Below are 21,891 nucleotides of genomic sequence, written 5' to 3'. Positions count from 1 at the left end.
AGAAATAAAAGCAAAAATAAACAAATGAGACCTAATCAAACTTAACAGGCTTTTGCACAGCAAAAGAAACCATAAACAAAGCGAAAAGACATCCTATGGACTGGGAGAAAATATTTGCAAATTGATGCAACTGACAAGGGCTTAATTTCCAAAATATACAAACAGCTCATACAACTCAATAACAAAGAAACAAACAGCCCAATCGAAAAATGGGCAGAAGACCTAGATAGACATTTCTCCATAGAAGACATACAGGTTGCCAACAGGCACATGAAAAGATGCTCAACATCGCTAACTGTTAGAGAAGTGCAAATCAAAACTACAATGAGGTATAACCTCACACTGGTCAGAATGGCCATCATTACAAAGTCTATAAATAACTAATGCTGGAAAGGGTGTGGAGAAAAGGCAACCCTCCTACACTGTCGATGGGAATGGAAATTGGTGCAGCCACTATGGAAAACAGTATGGAGATTCCTCAAAAAACTAAAAGTAAAGTTGCCATATGATCCAGCAGTCCCACTCCTGGGCATATATCCAGACAAAACTATAATTCACAAGATACATGCACCCCTATGTTCATAGCAGCACTATTTACAATAGCCAAGACATGGAAACAACCTAAATGTCCATTGACAGATGAATGGATAAAGAGGATGTGATACATATATACAATGGAATACTACTCAGCCATAAAAAAGAACGAAATAATGCCATTTGCAGCAACATGGATGGAACTAAAGATTATCATACTAAGTGAAGTAAGTCAGAAAGAGAAAGATAGGACTTCCCTGGTGGCACAGTGGTTAAGAATCCGCCTGCCAATGCAGGGGACATGGGTTTGAGCCCTGGTCTGGGAAGATCCCACATGCTGTGGAGCAACTAAGCCCATGCGCCACAACTACTGAGCCTGTGCTCTAGAGCCTGCAAGCCACAACTACTGAGCCCATGTGCCACAACTACTGAAGCCTGCGCTCCTGGAGCCCGTGCTCTGCAACAAGAGAAGCCACTGTAATGAGAAGCCCGTGTACTGCAAGGAAGAGTAGCCCCTGATCACCGCAACTAGAGGAAGCCCGCATGCGGCAACGAAGAACCAACACAACCAAAAATAAGTAAATAAATAAATTTATTTATTTAAAAAAAGAGAAAGACAAATACCATATGATATCACGTATATGTGGAATCTAAAATATGACACAAATGAACTTGTCTATGAAACAGAAACAGACTCGCAGATGTAGAGAACAGACTTGTGGTTGCCAGCGGGGAAGCGGGTGGGGGAGGGATGGATTGGGAGTTTGGGATTAGCAGATGCAAACTATTATATATAGAATGGATAAACAAGATCCTACCGTATAGCACAGGGAATTATATCCAGTATCCTATGATAAACCATAATGGAAAAGAATATGAAAAAGAATGCATGTATATGTATAACTGAATCACTTTGCTATACAGGAGAAATTAATATAACATTGTAAAATCAACTATACTTCAATAAAATAATTTTTTTAAAAAATGGCTTAGGTCCCTCTTTCCTGTGGCTTATTGCTTCTTCCTCTGGTTATACCACTTCCCACTCTGGGGGAGCAGGGAGTATATGAAAGAACCACACACTTCTTCCTGTCAGTATGGAGGAGGGCAAGAACTATAGAGGCTGATGGCTGAGTTCTGCTAGTCCGCCACACACTAGTCAGATTTCATCTAAGTCTAGACATGCTAACAGATTAAGGTGGTTTTAATATACATTTTCCCCTATCACATTAAGCATCTTTTCATGTGTTTATTAGCCATTCATCATATCCTTTGCTTGTGTTTCTATTGGATTGTCTTTTTCTTATTGATTTTTGCAAGTATTTTCTCCAAGTTTGGTATTTCTTTTTAACTTTTTTTTTTTTAAAGAAGATGTTGGGGGTAGGAGTTTATTAATTTATTTATTTTTGCTGTGTTGGGTCTTCATTTCTGTGCAAGGGCTTTCTCTAGTTGTGGCAAGCGGGGGCCACTCTTCATCGCGGTGCGCGGGCCTCTCACTGTCGCGGCCTCTCTTGCTGCGGAGCACAGGCTCCAGATGCGCAGGCTCAGTAGTTGTGGCTCACGGGCCTAGTTGCTCCGCGGCGGGTGGGATCCTCCCAGACCAGGGCTCGAACCCACGTCCCCTGCATTAGCAGGCAGATTCTCAACCACTGCACCATCAGGGAAGCCCTCTTTTTAACTTTGTTGATGGTTTATTTTCCCATCAAAAGTTTAAATTTTTGTTGTCAAATTTGTCTTCTTCCTTTTTTTTTTTTTTTCTTTTTGCGGTATGCGGGCCTCTCACTCCTGTGGCCTCTCCCGCTGCGGAGCACAGGCTCCGGACGCGCAGGCCCAGCGGCCACGGCTCACGGGCCCAGCCGCTCCGCGGCATATGGGATCCTCCCAGACCGGGGCACGAACCCGTATCCCCTGCATCGGCAGGCGGACTCTCAACCACTGCGCCACCAGGGAGGCCCGTCTTCTTCCTTTTTGTCTTCTCTATTTTATGTAATGCTTAGGAAGACCTTCCCTACTCTAATATTTTTTTTCAATCCTGTATTTTCTTTATATATATATATATATATGTATGTATGTATATAATATATATGGGTTTCTGATACTGTCTTCTGTTTATCTCTGCTTTTTTAAAAAAAATATTTATTTGGTTGCGTGGGGTCTTAGTTGCGGCAGGCGGGCTCCTTAGTTGTGGCTCATGGGCTTCTTAGTTGCAGCACGTGGACTCCTTAGTTGTGGCATGCGAACTCTTAGTTGCGAAAGGCATGTGAGATCTAGTTTCCTGACCAGGGATCGAACCCGGGCCCCCTGCATTGGGAGTGTGGAGTCTTATCCACTGTGCCACCAGGGAAGTCCCTCTTTGCTTATTTTTGTTTTAATTATTTAAGTTTTACAGTGTTGGGTTGGTCCCATATAAAATTGCCACTTTATATGCAAAAATTGTTGACTACCTCCAGTATCATATAGTTAAACCTAATGCATTAATTAAAGCTTTTTATTAAAAAAATTTCAAGCACACACAAAAATAGAATATGATACTCAACCCCCAAGGACCTGTCACCCAGCTTCAACATTATCAACATTTTGCCAACCTTGTTTCATCTATCCCCACTTGTAAATTTTGCTGTGACATTCAATGACAAATCATTTTAAGACCTCTTTGAACATGTTCTTACTCTACCATCTATTTATAGAAATTGTTCTTTGAACTGACCTAGAGAGTCTCTCTAGAAGAGCATCAATATCAACACTACTTACATGCACACATGTGTCACTGGTTAAGAAACCTGATCAGGCATGTAACCAACTCAAGGGGAATTCCTGTGACTATGGCCGGAAATGTCAGTTCTGAGGATAATCAGCATTGAGATTACTGTGGCATCTCAAAAATGAACAATGGAAGAGACCTTTCAAGTCCTGGAGTTGAGTCGTTTAGGGGTTAAGACCATGTTTTCAGGACTGCTGCTCCAATCCCCAGGTTTTCTTCCTAACAGGAATATTTGAAGCATAGTTTTTAAATCCAGGTATCCTCCTATGATACTGCACTGTCATTGACCGAAAGAGCTGAGATGAAGTGGAAGAACAATGGCTGAGGTTAAGTACTGCTCATAGGTACTATTGACAAACCTGAGAGATGCTCAGAAGAAGGGTGAAAAGATAAAGCTAGATGTAAGAGAAGAAAAAAATACAGAGAAAGGCAAGCTGCATGAAAAATAAAAAGAGAATTCTATGTTGAAAAGAAAAGGCAGATAACACTCAGGAGCCATAGCTTCTAAACCCTGCATTTAAAATATACAGCTAACCATGATTTCTGTTCCTTTTCAGAATTATAGCATTCAGCCGGCCTGTAAGATACGAAGATGTGGAGCACAAGGTGACGACAGTGTTTGGGCAGCCTCTTGATCTACATTACATGAACAATGAGGTACGAAAGATGGATGGTGTGCGGGCAAGGGAGGCACAGCTGCCTACCATTTTCTCTCTGTTTAACTGAGGATTTCCTAGTTTGTTCCTTTAATGTCATCTTCAGGTTTTCATTTTCTGGAGCCTCTTTTCTTAATTCCAGTAATTCTGCGATTTCCCTTTTTTATTACGTGGGAGGTTCCCTGGCTGTGTCCACTCCCTCTGCTCATTCAGTGCTGGTAGCTCTAATACTCCATGGTGGTATCAGGTACAGGATTAGGGTCAGGGCTTATACTGTCTCCTTTACATTTTGTAGGTTATCTTTTTCCTTCCAGCACAGCCTTAGTAGCAGAGGGTTCAGTAGGGCTGGGGAGGTGTGGAAAACTGGTGGGTAGATCCTCTGTTGACAGGCATAAATGCTGGATTCTTCTCTCAGAGTTTAACTTCTGATTGTAGCTGGTTCCAAATGTTAGCACCTACTCTAATGATTTCTTTAACTCTTAGTCCTCCTAACCCTGCCCAGCAGCCATTTTATTTATTCATACTTTGAACATCACCCAGGAAGGAATTCTTTTGAATGTCAGTTACTTGGCTGCTTTCCCAGCTCCAAGGAACGCACTAGAGCCTGCAGTCTGCTTAGGCCGGTGCTTTGCATTAGTCTGAAGGGCACTGTGTTTGTGCCCAGTAAGGAGCCTGCACCTTGAGGGAACTGAGCTGGGGGGCAAGACAGGAAAGCTGGGCAACCTCATGGCTCTTTGAGAGTCAGGTCCTTACTTTGTAGTTTTTCTTTAAAAAATTTTTTTTATTTTTATTTATTTATTTTTGGCTGGGTTGGGTCTTAGTATCTGTGTGGTCTTTCTCTAATTTCGGTGAGCAGGGGCTACTCTTTGTTGTGGTGCGCGGTCTTCTCATTGCAGTGGCTTCTCGTTGCAGAGCATGGGCTCTAGGCACGTGGGCTTCAGTAATTGTGGCATGTGGGCTCAGCGGTTGTGGCTTGCGGGCTCCAGAGCACAGGCTCAGTAGTTGTGGCGCACGGGCTTAGTTGCTCCACGGCATGTGGGATCTTCCCGGACCAGGGCTTGAACCCATGTCCCCTGCATTGGCAGGCAGATTCTTAACCACTGCGCCACCAGGGAAGCCCCCTTACTTTGTAGTTTTCTTTTATTGGTTGAAAAGTTAAGAATTTCCTCTACTTTGGGGCTTACATCTGTAGGAGATGAGATTTGTTGGCAAAAACTCTGTGGTCCTCTTCATATAAAATGTACAACCACAACTGGATATATGCACTGCCAAATAGCTAACAAAAATAACACCCTCTGATTTTTGCTTTTTGGATGAATTTTAGAAATACAGCAAATTTGAAAAATAAACCACTAACTCTATAGTTAATAAATAACACAGATGTAAGTATTTTAAAGTATGTAAAGTAACACATTTTAAATACAGGATATGAAAACCCCCCCAAATACAAATGTCAAATCCATAGAAGTTTAAAAAAATTGTAGCTCAAGCGTCAGTGACTATATAAGAAAGTGAGGCTAAAGTCAGCTAGCCAATCAGCATTAAAGAAGGTGTTCTTTGGTTAGTAAAGACTTTTCTGGATGATTTAGTACTACTTGTTTCTCTTTCCATGAATATTTCCACTAAGAATTTCAGATGTCCCAAAATCCATTTTCAAACTCTTTTGCCAAGGGAATGACTGCCCAGAATGTTGAGCATTCCTTTATTCAAATGTTTATACAGATACTGATTTTAAAGCCATATATAAGTAATTGTCATTATTTTTTGAGTCAGTGAAGACTAATTTATTTGAGCACTTATTTTTCATCACTTTTTTTTGTTTGTTTTTTGGCCGCGCTGCACGGCTTGCAGGATCTCAGTTCCCCGACCAGGGATTGAACCTGGGCCATGGCAGTGAAAGCCTGGAATCCTAACCACTGGGCCACCAGGGAACTCCCATGATTGTTACTATTTTAAATCATTCATGTCTTTCCGTAGTTTGCTAATGTCAGTGACTAATTGACTAAATTGACTAATTTACATCTTATTAATTTAAAATGTCTCAACTATTTTTCTTTTCTTTGCCCTCTAAACCCTGCCTTGTCAGGATTTGTGAACCACAAATGAAAGAATCTGTTGAGATTTTATTTTATTTATGTTTATATTTTTGTAATAATAGCTTTATTGAGATATAATTCACCTACTATAGAATTTACTCTTTTATTTTTAAATTTACATTTTAAACTGTATAATTCAGTGGTTTTAGTGTATTCACAGAGTTGTGTAACTAACATCACTACCTGATTCCAGAACTTTTTCATCACCCCAAAGAGAAATCCTGTACTTCTTAGGAGTCACTTCCCATTCTCCCCACTCCCCAGTCCCTGGCAACCACTTACTTACTTTCTGTCTCTCTGGATTTGCCTATTATGAACATTTCATATATATGGAATCACACAATATGTGACCTTTTGTGTTTGGCTTCTTTCACTAAGCATGTTTTCAAGGCTCATCTATGTTGTAGCATGTCTCATACTTCATTCCTTTTTTATGGCTGAATAATATTCCATTATATGGATATACCACATTTTGTGTATCCATTCATCTGTTGATGGACACTTGAGTTGTTTTCACTTTTGGCTATTATATATAATGCTGCTATGAACCTTTGTGTACAAATTTTTATATGAACAAATGTTTTCAATTCTCTAAAATATACCTAAGAGTGGAATGGTGGTTAGTGTAGAAACTCTGTATTTAACTTCTGGAGGAACTGCCCAACTTTCGCATATCAACTGGTACCACTTTACATTCCTACCAGCAGTGTATGAGGGTTGCAATTTCTCTACATTGTCACCAATACTTGTGATTCTCTTTTTTTTTTTCTTTTTAAAAAAAATTATAGCCATCCTAGTAGGCGTGAAGTGGTATCTTATTGTGGTTTTTAATTTCCATTTCCTTAATGACTAATGATGTTGAGTAGCTTTTCATGTGCTTATTAGCCATTTGTTTATTTTCTTTGGACAAATATCTATTCAAATCCTTTGCCCTTTTAAAAAATTGGATTGTTTGTCCTTTTATTGTTGAATTGTAAGAGTTCTTTATATATTCTGGATACTAGACCCTTATCATACATTTGCAAAATTGTAGTTGTTTTTTTTTTAAGTTAAAACCTACTCCAGTAATTTCTTTATCTTCCCCTATCTCCAGCCACCCCTTCCCCGCCTCCCCCGACACCAGTCCTTATTTATCCCTACTTTGAATGTTACCCAGGAAGGAATTCTTTTACAATATGATATGATTTGTAAAATTTTCTCCCATTCCATGGGTTGTCTTGAGGTTTTATTTTAAATACTGTTTTTGCTATTTGTTTTTTCCTGGCCTGGGTTTAGAGTTCTCATTTCCTTGTATTCTGAATCGGGAACTGAAGAAATTAATTGGATTTTTGCTTTATGTTTGTCACAAATACATAAGATCTGACATTTTTTAGGTCTTAGGCAAAGCATAGTTTTGCATCTTTTAATACTAAGTACTCATAATATCTTCTGCTTTTAACAGTGAGTGAGGCTTATCTGTACCCTCAAGAACAATCTCACTAATACTTCAGTGGAATGAAAACAGAGGAAGTAGTTTTTGGTTCTAGTCACTGATTTTTTTTTTTTTTTTTTTTTTTTGCGGTATGCGGGCCTCTCACTGTTGCGGCCTCTCCTGTTGTGGAGCTGCCATGGCTAATGGGCCCAGCCACTCCGCAGCATGTGGGATCTTCCCAGACCGGGGCACGAACCCGTGTCCCCTGCATCGGCAGGCGGACTCTCAACCACTGTGCCACCAGGGAAGCCCTAGTCACTGATTTTTTTTAACCTTTATACATTAAGGTACTAAACCCTTCTATGCAGTCTAAGTTTGTGTTCTTATTTGAGTAACATTTTCATCCTCTGCCTGCCCCCTCCTCCTCCTGTGCCTTTTCTGCTTATTCTGTTAATGTCAGCACAGGGTAGAATGGGACATGATTCTACTGCTTAATTTGGGAAGAAATATGGGGCCTATAACCATTTCGGATTTGATGCTTTGGAGTAAAGGGTATTTTTAGAGATGAAGCTTTTCTTAGAAAATATCTTGGGGGGGGTGGGATGAATTGGGAGATTGGGATTGACATATATACACTATTGATACTATGTATAAAATAGATAACTAATGAGAACCTACTGTATAGCTCAGGGAACTCTACTCAGTGCTCTGTGGTGACCTAAATGGGAAGGAAATCCAAAAAAGAGGGGATATATGTATACGTGTAGCTGTTTCACTTTGCTGTACAGTAGAAACTAACACAATATTGTAAAGCCACTATACTCAAATAAAAATTTTTAAAAAAACTGAAAAATTTTTTAAAAATATTTTTATACCATCAAAAAAAAATACCTTGAAATAAAGTACTGATATGTGCTACAGCATGGGTGAACTCAGAAACGTTAAGCAAAGTGAAGGAAGCTAGATGCAAAAGACTATGAATTGAATATGAATTGTGTGATTTCATTTATATGAAATGTCCAGAAAATGCAGATCTCTAGAGACAGAAAGTAGATTAGTGGTGGCCTGGGGTAAGAGGTAGAAAAGGGGAGTGACTATGAATGGGCACAGGAGATCTTTCTGGAGCAATGGAAATGTTTTGAAATTGAATTGTGGTGATGGTTGCACAACTCTAAATTTACCAAAAATCATTGAATTGTAAACTTAATAAAAAGGAAAAGAAAATATCTCTATGGTTTCAATTAGATCTTTTAAGACCCCATAGTATCCACTGAGATTGTTTTCCTCCAAATTTATATTTTTGTTATTTATTTTGCTTATTTTTGCAAACTAAAGACTTACGTTTTATGTGATTTCCTTTTTCTGTGTCCTGTGTCACAGCTCTCCATCCTGCTGACGAACCAAGATGATCTTGATAAAGCAATTGATATTTTGGATAGAAGCTCAAGCATGAAAAGCCTTAGGATATTGCTGCTGTCCCAGGACAGAAACCATGTAAGTAGCCCCTGTCATGGCCTGACAGCTGAAGACAAAGCTTGCTGTCTTTCAGGAGTCCACCTTGCTTCCTTGACAGAATTTTGTGTTCCTTAGTCACTGCTAAAGCGAGAATGTAGGTGTGGCCCAGCCCACCGGGTCAGTAGCCATTTAGCCTCCTGCATTTGATTTTACTGCGAAGCCAGATCATTGGTGTTAAAATCACTGAAGGTGACTTGGCTTGTGGTGTGGGAGGAAGGGAAACATTTTATGATAAAGGAGGAAATTCTTTTTCTCTGTATTTATGTTCTTTTGACTAGATTTGGACCCCAGCAAGAGAGATTTGCTCAGCGTGGGGGAGCTGATTAGCAGAGGCTGTCAAGGATTTGAGACTATCATGCTTTGTAAACTCCTCGGCAACCGTGGCTTTCCCTTGGGACACATGTAGGAAACAAACTTTCCCTTCTGTTCAGTGGAAAAAAGGCCATGGGCTAAAGGGCCTCTTGTAATTTACCAGCTGCTGCCTTACCAAATGGCAGCAATCTGTGGGGGCCTTCAGAAGTGAGGGATCATCCCTTATGTAGTTTCCTCTCCTAAAGGGCCCCTGGGGGCCTACATTTCACAAGAATGCTTGTAATCTGGGTCTGTCTTCTAATCACTGATGGCTCTACCAGTTTTCTTCAGATGCATGTTCCTGAAGGTTTCTTGGCACTCTTTCTTTTCCTTATGCTTGAAGACAGCCAACTGTGGACAGCTGACATTACTGCCTGAGAACTATGGACACCCCACACCAGGACAGAGTTTAGATGGAATGGTGCTTTATGCTGACCATTTGTTTATTTATTTACTTTATTTTATTTATTTATTTATTTTGCGGTACGCGGGTCTTTCACTGTTGTGGCCTCTCCCGTTGCGGAGCACAGGCTCCGGACGCGCAGGCTCAGCGGCCATGGCTTACGGGCCCAGCCTCTCCGCGGCATGTGGGATCCTCCCGGACCGGGGCACGAACCCGTGTCCCCTGAATCGGCAGGCAGACTCCCAACCACTGCGCCACCAGGGAAGCCCCTGACCATTTATTTTTAAAGACACCTTGGACTGTCTGTTGATTAGCGAAAGACACAGGAGAATGTGGTTAGGAAGGCTTAGAATAAAGAAGACATTTTTTAATATTATAGAAGTGTCCTTGAGCATGAGGACTGGTCTTCTCTCTCACAATGTCTTCTTTTCTGGCTGTGTTTTGGGAAGTATTCTGAAGTAAAATATGTACTTTATTATTTCATTTCTCTGTTCTAGTTACTCACCTGCTCCTTGTAGTCCTTCCTCGTTGCCTGTCATGCAAGATCTAAATTTAGCCTGGCACCCAAGGGTTATCACTAACTACCCTTCCTCTCAACTCCCCAGTCTCATCTTTCCAAGTTCTTCAGCATACTTCCACTATTCTGCAGTTCTTCCTTCTTCCTCTTTGCCAGACCATGGTTGTCAACCTTTTTTAAGGCTCTAGCTTGATTTACCTGCTGCAGTTTGGCCAGTATTTTTGACTGACACCATTTTCATTATTCCCTGTTCCTTTAGTCATTGGATATAATTTGCACACTAGTTTATAGGTTCCTGAGTAATTGCCCTCTAGTTGTTGCATATTTGTAAGTTTTACCCCAAAAGATTATAAGCTCCTTGAGAATGGGAGCTGTGTCTTGTTTTGGAACCCGTCCTCTTAAGAGAACACAGGGAATACTTCTTGAATTGTTAGCAGGAGTCAAGCAGAAATCATATTCTGCAAACCCCTTCTTTACAGAAGAAGCTGGAATTGGGGTTTAGTTTAATGATGTGATTGTTTAACTGGGAGCTCTAGCCCCCTGATTGTGATCCCACCACTCCCCTGGTGAGAAGCTGTAGACAACTGGTTCTTTGCATTCACTGTCCCATCCATTAAGGGGTGCACTCAGCTGCAGATACTGCTGCAACACCAGAGCTGTTTGAAAGATGACCATCTGAGCTCTGACACTGATGGCGTGGCATTAGATATCGCATAAAATAAGTGCCACATTGATGCCTTTCTTTCTAAGGATGTGTATTTTTTTTAATTATTATAAAGTCAGTATAACTTATTGTAAACTTAAAAAAAAAACAGAGGACCATCTTACATAATCCTAGTACCACAACACATTGATTGATTTTTGCATACGCCCCTCTTTGGCCATATGTATACACACTATAAGTGGTGTCATGGTATTTATACAATTTTCTACTTTAATTTTTCACTTAACATTGTCATGTACGTTTTTCTGTTAATATAGTCTTCATGATTATAATTTATAAGGATGCATAAGTCCGTTGAGTGGATATACCATAATTTAATTAACCGTTTTTGCTACTGTTGGAACACTTAAGCTACTCCTATTTTTTGCATTTATAAAGATTTACATTTAAGACTAATAGTGGCATTGGCGGTGATGAAATCTTTCCTTGGGGACTTCCTCAGCTAGACCTCAGGCTTCTCAATAAACAGAGGTATCATGATCCAAAATTGCTACGTGCTTAGGAGTCCTACTTCTAGAAGTGCTTCTCTGTTTGTGATGAAATATCAGTTTTATTCTTCTAGTTTCTAATCTGTTATGGACCAATTCTTTTTTAAAAACATGAAAAGTGAAATGGAAAAATTAACTAGAGACGTATAAAATACAAGCCCACAACTTTTATTGTGAAGTTCAGTAGACATGAGTCACTGCCAAATTGTTGTAAAAGTGCTTAAAGAGTTACTCTTCCATTTTGGTATTTACCTTGTTGAGGACTGGTATACGCCACAGGTTGTACCCTGGCACCAGCCCACAGATCACACTTTACATACACGTCGCCAGGATACCATATCAACCTGGTCTTCATCGCCTCTTGATGGTAACTGTCAGTCACTTTGTTCTCTACTTAGTTTCCTCCATTTTTAGCAGTCTGTCAACTCATCCACCTTTTGTTATCACCTATACCTTTATTCCCTTCTTATTCCTGTTTTTAAATGTACTCTCTCTTTCTACTCCCCGAATTCCTTTTTTATTTGATCCTTCTATGACAGCTTCTGATCTTTCCTCTGTCTTCATCCCTCACCAAGGTGGAAAGTCATACTCCTCCCATCTCACCTGGCCAAGGCCAGGTCTTAGGCTTCAATATTGTTTTTACCTGAGAACTCCTGGATTTGGGCAATCACAGAACCTCCTCTTAGTCTGAAGAGTCTTTCTCTAGCCTTGGTTTTACTGCCATTTTAAGATACTTCACCGTCTCCTTCAGTAGTTCTTGGTGCCGTAGCCCTCTGCCTTGGGCCATCAACTCTTAGCTATTTTCCTATTACAGACTTCTTTTCTAAACATGTGTGCATCTAACTCTTAATTTATCTTTCTGCTCTTGACTTTCTTAAAACTTTCTCGACCTTTCCACTGCCATAACATAATCTCAGGCTTAACATTCTGTTGTCACTTGTAACTGCATATGATAAAAACTAAATATCCAACCATCTTAAACTGTGAATGGCATTTTGTTTTGTTACCTCAGATTCTCTCTGACAAAAGTAAACTTATAATCTTCTCATCTAAATGTTGCCCACTTCCCAAATTTCCCATCAATGAATTTGACACTATTTAAGTTCAAAATATCAAGGATAATCTAAATGGTAATTATTTTCGGTTTTCCAAGAAAGTAGTGGGGCAAGTGCAGGAAGTTAAAACGAAACTTGTTGGGCAGAATAGCTTCAGTCTGGCCGCTGTTTAAAAATCATTACACTTTACATGTATAAGGTACTTTCATCTCTCATTCGGTTTTTGCAACTTTGAGTGGTCGGTTAGGCATCTGTTATCGCCAGTCTACCCCCTGGGGAAACTGAGGCTTAGAGTGATTTGCCCTAGGTGAAACAGTAAATAGTGACAGAGCTGGTCTTGAATCCAGATGTTCTGACCGTAGTCCAGTATGTATTAGATACCATCCAGGAAAGGGATCTTAGAATTATTGTAGTCCTTGGAAAACCTCACCCAGGTTCTTTCACAGTTCATTAGAAATAGAACAGAAAGTATACTGTTGCCTGTGAGGAAAACTTGTGAGATGTGTCATTCTCTTGCTCACAGCTCAGAAGGTTAACTGAGCTAGGAAAGGTCCAAGAGAAGACAAACTTTTTAAGGGGTTGGGGTCAGTTTTATATGTGTATGGCCTAAAAAGCCTGGAACTCTTTAGTCAGGAAAGGAAGCCGAAGAATACATATATATAAACAAAGTCTGTGACACATTGAAGAGTAGGGATAATAACACCTAATCTCAATTTGAATGAGCCCCTTGAATATTGAGGATTATCATAGAACAAACTGGAAATAAGAATTTGTATAAGGGGTATAAACATGGCATCCTTTATTCAAGTTGTATAGCTTCAAAGCAGAGTTTTTTAAGGCTTTTAATAAATTCATGGATGTTAAAGCTGTAAATCTATTAAATAACCTGGATGCTTCCACAGCTATCATAACTGTCATGGTCTGCCATGCAAATGTCTCTTGTTGCCACCATTGAAGCAGAGGACTAGGGACATCCAAGGTGCCATTTCTCAGCTCATGTTTCCGTGAACCAAACTAAAGCAAACATGCACACACCTCTTCTTTTCCCCCTGCATCATTGAATCCACCTGTTCCTTTTGTCTGATACCACCAAATCTTTTATCGAGATGATTTGTGGGTCAACTTTTATAATCTCTTTTTCTGCTAATCTCCAAGCTTCCAGTGACTGCAGTCTTTGTGCATGTGGTTCCCTGGTAATTTTTCATGTTACCTGTGTCGGCCACAGCACACTGCTACCCCCATAGCCTTTCAGTGAGGTTTTCATTGAATGGTCAAATGAAATGACCATTCTGTTTGCTGTCTTTAGAATGTTCTGCCATCTACACACTTTATACCTGTTGGCTCTCCTTTCACTCTCTTACAGGTCCCTTTTATTTTTCCTAGTCCCACCTTCCTCCTTCCTCTCTTTCCCACTTCTAGGTCTTGTTCAAGTTTCCCTGAATCCTTGCATCAACCTCATTTTTGTTTACCATGCCATTCTCTTTTATGTCCTTAAGTCAGGGTTTTCTGAACTTGACTGACTATTACAAACACTTGGGGGAGATTTAAAAAACACCAATCCTTCGGCCTTACCCCCAGAGATTCTGTTGTAGTTGGCCTGAGGTGTTAAAAACCCCACAGGCAGTTCTGCTGGTCGGCTGGGGCTGAGAACCATTGCCTTAAACCCAAGTGTGACTCACCTCCTAAGACCTGCTGCCACCCTGCCCTGTGTCAGCATCGCCTGAAAGCTTGTTAGAAATGCAGATTCTCAGCCCCAGCCCAGACCTACTGAATCAGAATCTGCACTTCATCAAGGTCCCAGGTGATTTGTGTGCACATGAAAATGTGAGAAGCCCTGCTCTGAAACCTTCCCTGATGCCCTTCATCTGTTTTCCAACTGCTGCCACAGTCAGCCTTTCCTTTTAGAAACCTGTGCTCATGCTGGCTGTTGAACCTCCTCTCCTGGCTCAGCTTTTAGATTTAAAATTGAGAGTTTAGAATGTATGTTCTTTGGTACGTTTCAGATTCGTGTTGCCAAGATGTATTGAATTCCCACCCTGTGTCTAAGCAGGTGTCCTTGGGGTGCTCAGCGTGCAGCTCTTCTCTTTCTGACTGTAAGGCTGTGGCCTTTTCCTTGCCCTTCACTGGCCTGCTTCCCCAGCGTGTGGCTTTGATTGTTTTTTCCTTTCTGACCCTCGGCAGAGAGCTATTGCACATTGGAGGCTTTAGCAAGAACACTCACTTCCCCTTGGTCTGACTTCCCGTTAGAGCAAGACAGTTTGTCAAGACAGCCCTGCATGTGATAAAGTCTGGCGTGGGGGGACTAGAGGAGGCTGCTTGGCAGCTGAACTTAGCTCTGAGAGCGGGAAGCCTTTTTCCTGGAGGACAGGATATAGTTTGTTTAGGTTGGACCTTTTTTTTTTCTTACAGGAGGTAAGAGAGAGAGAGAAACAAGTAGAAACTTTGACCCAAATTATTTATAAATTCTGAGCTCCCACTCTGCTTATTTATGAGCACATCCTGACATCACTTGCTCACCTCCAAGCTTCAGCTTTAAGCTCTCTCAGTGCAAGGGCCCCTTTCTGTTGCTTTGTTTTCTCTCAAGGGCTCACCTTGGGGCCCAGCTGGGTCAGTGCAAAGTGGGGTAGATGTGGCAAGGCTGCTGACCCTGTTCTGAAGTCCTTGACCTCTGGCAGAATGGTACCTTGATAGCCTTTCTGAGATGAACACAATCCTGAGATGGTTCACATGTAAACCCCAGTAATATGAAGCGTCTGAGACTGTCTTACCTTAATTTTCCAGGAGTGATTATGGTTGGGGAAGAAGCAGCATATCAAGCTATTTTTGTTGTTGTTGTTTTGTTTTGTTTTGTTTTGTTTTTTTGCGGTACGCGGGCCTCTCACTGTTGTGGCCCCTCCCGTTGCGGAGCACAGGCTCCGGACACGCAGGCTCAGCGGCCATGGCTCACGGGCGCAGCTGCTCCGCGGCATGTGGGATCTTCCCGGACTGGGGCACGAACCCGTGTCCCCTGCATCGGCAGGCGGACTCTCAACCACTGCGCCACCAGGGAAGCCCCCAAGCTATTTTTTAAAAGTTTATCAACCAGAATTTTTGGTGCAGAAGTTGCCACCATTCTCCATTCTGACCCCCCACGTGGCAGGTGATCTTGCCACTGAAATAATTTCCTGCTTTTCCTGCTATTCTTCCCAAGCTCTCTGGAGAATTTTGTGAGAGGGTATTTACGACGCTTTTCTGTTTGGCACATTATTACAGGAATGCCTGTTATTCTTCTGTGTCTGGGTCATCACCTAATAAGTTGGAGCACTGAGTCTCAGTGCTCTATATCAGTGAAGCTGGATAACTACATTGAGTAAACAGTGATTTGCCAGGATGAGTTGAGGAGTGAGATTTGAGGGAAAGCTGGGTAGCTCACGTATTGAAAGCGTGATGGCGGCTGAGAGCATGGGGAGGCCCAGGGAGGGGCGGGGGCCGTTCTAAGCCTGTCTGCTTAGTGAGCTCAGCCTTTATCCTCTTATCTTGCAGACCAGTTCCCCTCCCCACTCCGGGGTGTCCAGGCAGGTGCGAATCAAAGCTTCCCAGTCTGCGGGAGACATAAATACCATCTACCAGCCCCCTGAGCCCAGGAGCAGGCACCTCTCTGTCAGTGAGTATCTCACCCCTTTTTTCCTCTCATCTAATTTATCTGCCCATGCATTTTTTTAATATTCTTTTTAAAAATTATTAAAAAACAGTCATCAAACATTATTGACTGCTACACTGTTCGGAATAATCTTCCATGCTTTTCTTTGGGAAGAAGAAATAGACAAGTGACTCGGATGGAGTCCTGACCCTCCAGGAGCTTACACGCTCGTGATGTGGTGGCGAAATCAAATTCCTTTTCAACAGCCCTGAAAAAGTGATCTCCTCAAACGTCTGCTTGAAGACCTCCAGCAGCAGTATACCCTCTTTTTTGACCATTCTTTCCCCAAAGGACTGGGGACTTGTGAAGTTCTGAATCAGGTCCAAGATTGAGTTTTGACATCAAACCTCTTGCTTGTGATTCCTGAGGAGTCCTAATGCTTCAAGGAAGATGGAACGAAGTTTCTCCAGTGAAACTCCTGGAGAGTCAAACTAAGTTGTCTGGGAAGGACAGGAGACTTTTGACATAGTAAATACAGTTGGCTCATTAGGAAGAAAGCTATGTAGCTGCTGCCAGGCCTCCCCAGGAAAGGAATCTAAATCAGGTCTGTGCATTATACCAGGCAATCCAGTTTTGCTCTGGATCCCATTTCCCACAGTCTGAGGAGAAAGCTCATTTCTTGAATTGTGCAGTTTGTTTCAAGAGGGAAGTCTGGCCTTAACAATATTTCTGTTGAGGTTGCTGCCCTAACGTTGCTGAGACCCCTGCTGCTGTCCATACAGGTTCTATCCATACAGGTAGAATTGCATCAAACTGAACTGCTCTCTGGAGATCTTGAGCTGAGCTTGGGGAGGTCTGAGCATCAGTCCTGTCACTGAGCTTGTCTGGGAGTGATAAGCCTTCTCGGGGGGCAGCCGGAAGAATGTGTTGCTGAGGCACTGACTTTGCCTCACTGAGTAATTTCTGGAACCCTAACAAGCACTGGTAGTAAGTGTGGCCAAGCTGAAAGTCTGTATATGTGTTTCATATTTCCCTAACATTGTGGATAATTGGTGGCTGCGTTTTCAATAAGCTGGTTGAGGAGAGAGCCAGCACCCCAACAAGGAAACCTTATCCAGGTGCCCAGGAACCTGGGAGTCTCTGCTAGTTTGGCCTCTGTTCCAGAGCCCTTGTAGAGAGCAAGGGGCTGGAGGAGGGCAGCATTGCTCCTTTGCGGAGTAAGCCGTGAAGATGGACACAGGGCAGTGACTGGGCCTCTGGCTCCTAAGCAGGTTCCTGTGACTTGTGTGTGGAAGCTACATGCTGGGCCCTCACTGTAGGGGCCGTATATGGAATTTCCTTGTCTGAGAGTGCTGAAATCTTACTGGGATGTAAGATTTCTATGAATGAGTTCCTATCTATCTAGAGAATGGGCAACACAGCCTCCCAGCACACACAGATCCTGGGTTCCGTCAGTCAGCAAGCATTAGGTACCAGCCTTTGGACTGGCATGAGTGCCATGGTGGAGGCATCTGGGAGGCTGAGGGTGGTGCGGGAGCACAGAGCAGGCAATAACCAGCGGCGCCCAGTACTTTGGGGAAAGGTTTCACTAAAGAGAGGGAACATCAGAGCTGACAAATGAAGGAAGATTTACTGAGCACAGGGACAGATACTCCGGGCACAGAAAAGGGCATCTGCCAGGCATGATCACAGAAGAAGGTGGTGGCTTCTGAGAACCCCAGGTGGTTTGGAGTGGTGGGTTTCACGAGAGAAGCGGGCAGAGCCTGCCAGCCTTTCTAAAAGCTGGAAAATGGCAGAGATTATTTCTAACTGGAATGACCTGGGAAATGCATTCTGGGAATTTTAGAGATTATGGAGGATTTCCATAAGCAAGGATGAGGGGAGAGGGCATTTCAGTGATTTGCTGGTGGAGATCCCGCTTATCCTTCAGACTGGCTCGTGTACTGATATTTGGAGAAGTAGAGAAGGCTGGGAAAGAATGCCTGCCTTGGCTGGGGACCCTTGACTACGCGTGGGCTTGTTCGGTGGGCGGTGGAAAGCCACTGGGAACAGTGACCCCTTGTACCCATCTCTATTCTAATGCTTATCACATTGTCTTGTTATTGTATCCCTCTCCCTGTCAAACTGCATTTTTACTCATTTGTTCATTTATTCATTCAAGAAATAATTGCCAGAGTGTCTGCTGTGTGCCAGAATCATGGGAAGCAAAAACACACAGTTCCTGTCCCTATGGCCCTTGTACACCTGTGGGAGGTCAGACCTTACGTGTCATGATGTGATTCATCTATAATTACAGGCTGCGACCAGAAGTTGTGTGGTTCTGTGAGCACGTATAGCAGGAGGATGTGACCTGATTTCGGGGCCAGAGAAGCCTTAGGCTGTGACCCAGAGCATGAAGGGGCGTTACTCAAAGGGGATATAGGGAGGAGAGCTCCAGGCAGGAGAGCTCCCCATGCAGAGGCCTCATGGTAGAGGGAGTGTGGTGTGTTTGAGAAACGGAAGGAAGCCCCGAGGGCTGGAGAGCTGAGAACAAGGGAAAGGAGGATGGGCTGAGGCTGGGGAGGGAGGCCGAGCCTTGGGGACCGTGATGAAGATTTTGATCCTTATGTTGAAAGCAGTGAAAATGGGATTTTTAAGTGAAGAGGAATGGGTGGCATATTCGGATTTGTATTTTGAAAAGATTGCTCCAGCTGCGTACAGTGTGGAGAGCAGATCAAGGCGGGGCAAGCATGGATCCAAGGGAGAACCGTATTAGCTAATGCAGTGGTCCAGGTGAAAGAAGACAGAAGCGTGGATTAGGCTCGTGAGGGTAGTGGAGCGAGGAAGGAACAGGTGGATTTGAGGCATTTAGAAGGTAAAGCCAGCAGAACATGGCATCGTGGTCTGGGGACATGGTGGGGGGCGGTCCCTGAGATCCTTTTAGGATCTGGAAGGTCAAAGCTATTTTCATAATAATACTAAGACGTGATTTGGCTCTCACATGTATATAGTGGAATTTTCCAGAGGTTACCTGCCTGAGGTAACGTCATTGCTCTATGGCTAATGGAATGTGTACGTGTGTATTATTGTGTTTTACAATTTTTTGACCCTTATTTCTAATACAGTAAATATCAATTGATATAACCCCTATAAATAAAAGCTCTTCGGTGTCCCAAATTTTAGAAGTGGAAAAGGGTTCTAAGTTCGAAAGGTTTACGAACCACTGTGGTACTGGCTTGGATTTTCAGGTGTTGAGAGAGCAGGATGTAAGTCACTGGTTTGTGGATTTGGATGGTTGGCAGTGCCTTTCACCAAGACAGAGACTGGAAGAGAGCCCGGTTTCAGGCACTGCGTGCGAAGGGCAGACCTAAGGTTTTAGACAGGTTGGATTGGCATAATTATGGATATTTTGGTATGATTATCGACTCACCAATAAACATATTTGTGTTTTAAAAAGAGAGAGAGAGAGAGAAAGCCAGCCAAGAAATGATAGCAGATGGGCAGCGGCTCTATATACAGACCTGAGACCAGAGGTAGGAATTGTCCAGTCGGAGCCATGGGCCCAGATGAGCGCTGCTAAACAGACTACAGAAGAGAAGAGAGAGGAGAGGGCCTGGGACTGAGCCTTAGAAGCCCAGACGGTGGCGCATTAGAGGAGGACGAGCCTGCAAAGGACGCAGGAAAGGAGTGACCAGAGGAGTAGGAGGGAAAGTAAGAGACGGTGGGAAGAAGACATTACATGGTACCAGCCAGGTTGGAAAGGACAGACCAAGAGTAAGAGACACAAACTTGTCATTTCCATCCACAAATGTCTGAGTGCTTGCTGTGCTGGTACAGGGTAAGGCCTTCTGGAATAGAAGGAAACAGAAAGAGAGAAGTCAGGGTTTCAGCATGAGGAACTAGGAAAAGTCCTAGCCATACAAATGGGGTTAAACGAGAAGCCTTAGTGATTCAACCCCCCACCTACAGGAGGGGGTTCTCTGCCTTCCTCCTCCGCCAGCATTAATGTACCTGTGCTACCAGTGCATATGAGTGAAAGACTAAGCATCCACGTCATTCAGCTCCCACTGCAACATTTTCAGTAATGAGGAAGTGCAACAAAGCCCAACCCAATTTTAGACAGCTCTCTTTATTCGAGGTTCATCCATATTTTGAATTGAAATTCTGCCTTCTCTCACTTTACGCATTGACTCTAGTACTGCTCTCTTGAGCAACACAGATAACATCTTTCATATGACAGATATTTGAAACCAGCTATCCTGTTCACCTTTTCTTTTTTCCATCATAATATACATACCTTGAATTCCAGGTTTTTTTCAAGCCAGTTAGTCTGCTAAAAATAAAATAAAATAAAATAAAAAATAAATAAATAAATAAAATTTAAAAACCTACTAGGGAATGTGTTAACCCAAAAGAGAGACCCCTGTGGGAAGATCTGCAGACAAGGCAAATGGAATTTCCCTACACAAATTTACCCTTCCTTGTGTCTTTGCCTGTAGAAATTCTATCACCTTTGAAGCTGAGCTCAAGCACTATTTCTTCCATAATGCAGTGGATGGTGCCCTTAAGCCATCAACTAAAGGACTTGTCCCTGCTACATCTGACTCCCATTTGGTCTAGTGCATCTTAAGTCCTTCGCCTCTCTTATTCCATCTCACTCCTCGTCCTGCCACTGCGTCCCACAGTGGGGCAAGCCCGATTGCCCCACTAAGGAATGGGTAGCTGATGAGTAGAGGCAATCAGTTCTTTCAAGGGGTTTGGCCATAAAAGAAAAAAGGAGGTGGGCTAGTGGCTTAAGGGAGTGGCAGAAATCAGGTCAGGATATTTTTTAGGCTAGAGATCTGAGCATGTTTATGAAGGGAGGCACAAAGACAGCTGAAAAGGAGATTGAAGGTGGTGAAGAGGGGACCATAGGGGAGCTGACTCCTGCTGGGGGTGAACTGGGGAGTCCAGGCAGAGGGCTTATAGTGCCTTGGTAAGGAGGAGGGCAGCCCTCTTCCTCTGAGAACAGAGGAGGAAAAACTCAGGCAGAGGGAAAAGGAATGTTGAAAGGATGAGATGACTTACAGTGACACCCGGGCAGTAACAAGTTAGAGAGCTATACACAGTGCAAACCTCCAGTCCTGGTAAGATATGCAGGAGTGGGAACCAGGACTGCAAAGGTAGTGGCCGCATACATGGAAACGAAAAGGTAAGCTTCCTTCACTGCACAGGTTTTTTTCTCCTTCTTGCTAAAAATTCTTCTGTGATACTAGATGAGACCAGAAACTGTTCAGTGGTGGTCACAACTTCAAAATAAAATGGGAGTTTTGAAAGTTGAAACACAGGATGTTCTCAAGGTCTTACGAGATGAAAATATTGAGGAGCTCTGCTCTGCACAACCTGGTCCAGTGCGAGGATATTGAAGAAGAAAAAAAGATTTGATTCTTCCCCTCATCAGCTCCCAAAGAGAGAATAAGGTTTAGAGAAAATAGTCGATGGCCAAAAAAAGCTCTCTCTTTGTACTTGCAATGACCTGCACATTAACACTGACCCAAAGCCCTAGAACTAACTCCCTGTGGAGGCAACTTCCTGACTGCATCAGCTTCCTGACAGGAGTCTCCTATGAGAAGGGCTAGAGTCTGAGAACCTAGCTTTCAGCTTTGAGTTAGAAGACAGAGCAAAAGAATCAACCGTATATCCTAGGATAAGGGTTTTGCTGCCCCAGATCAAGGAGGCAAGCAGAGAGCCAGCGAGCCCTGGAGGAATGCAGACAGCTGGCAGCTGAAATCCTTGTTCCGAA

The 21,891-nt window shown here is 42.8% G+C and overlaps 1 protein-coding gene across 2 annotated transcripts in view; it reads left to right on the top strand.

Annotated features, from left to right (window-relative positions):
• Positions 1-21,891, top strand: part of MAP3K3 (mitogen-activated protein kinase kinase kinase 3) — a 63,245-nt gene that overhangs the window by 24,266 nt on the left and 17,088 nt on the right. For both annotated transcript variants that reach the window (XM_081218851.1, XM_081218850.1), the window contains 3 exons: positions 3,853-3,952; positions 8,839-8,952; positions 16,034-16,154. In XM_081218851.1, the coding sequence (XP_081074977.1) occupies positions 3,853-3,952; positions 8,839-8,952; positions 16,034-16,154 (335 nt within the window). The remainder of the gene's footprint in view (positions 1-3,852; positions 3,953-8,838; positions 8,953-16,033; positions 16,155-21,891) is intronic.

This window comes from Mesoplodon bidens, assembly GCF_964165515.1.
Source record: "Mesoplodon bidens genome assembly, chromosome: 19".
In the NCBI taxonomy this organism is placed as follows: Eukaryota; Metazoa; Chordata; class Mammalia; order Artiodactyla; family Ziphiidae; genus Mesoplodon; species Mesoplodon bidens.
This window is presented reverse-complemented; position numbering and strand designations above follow the sequence as displayed.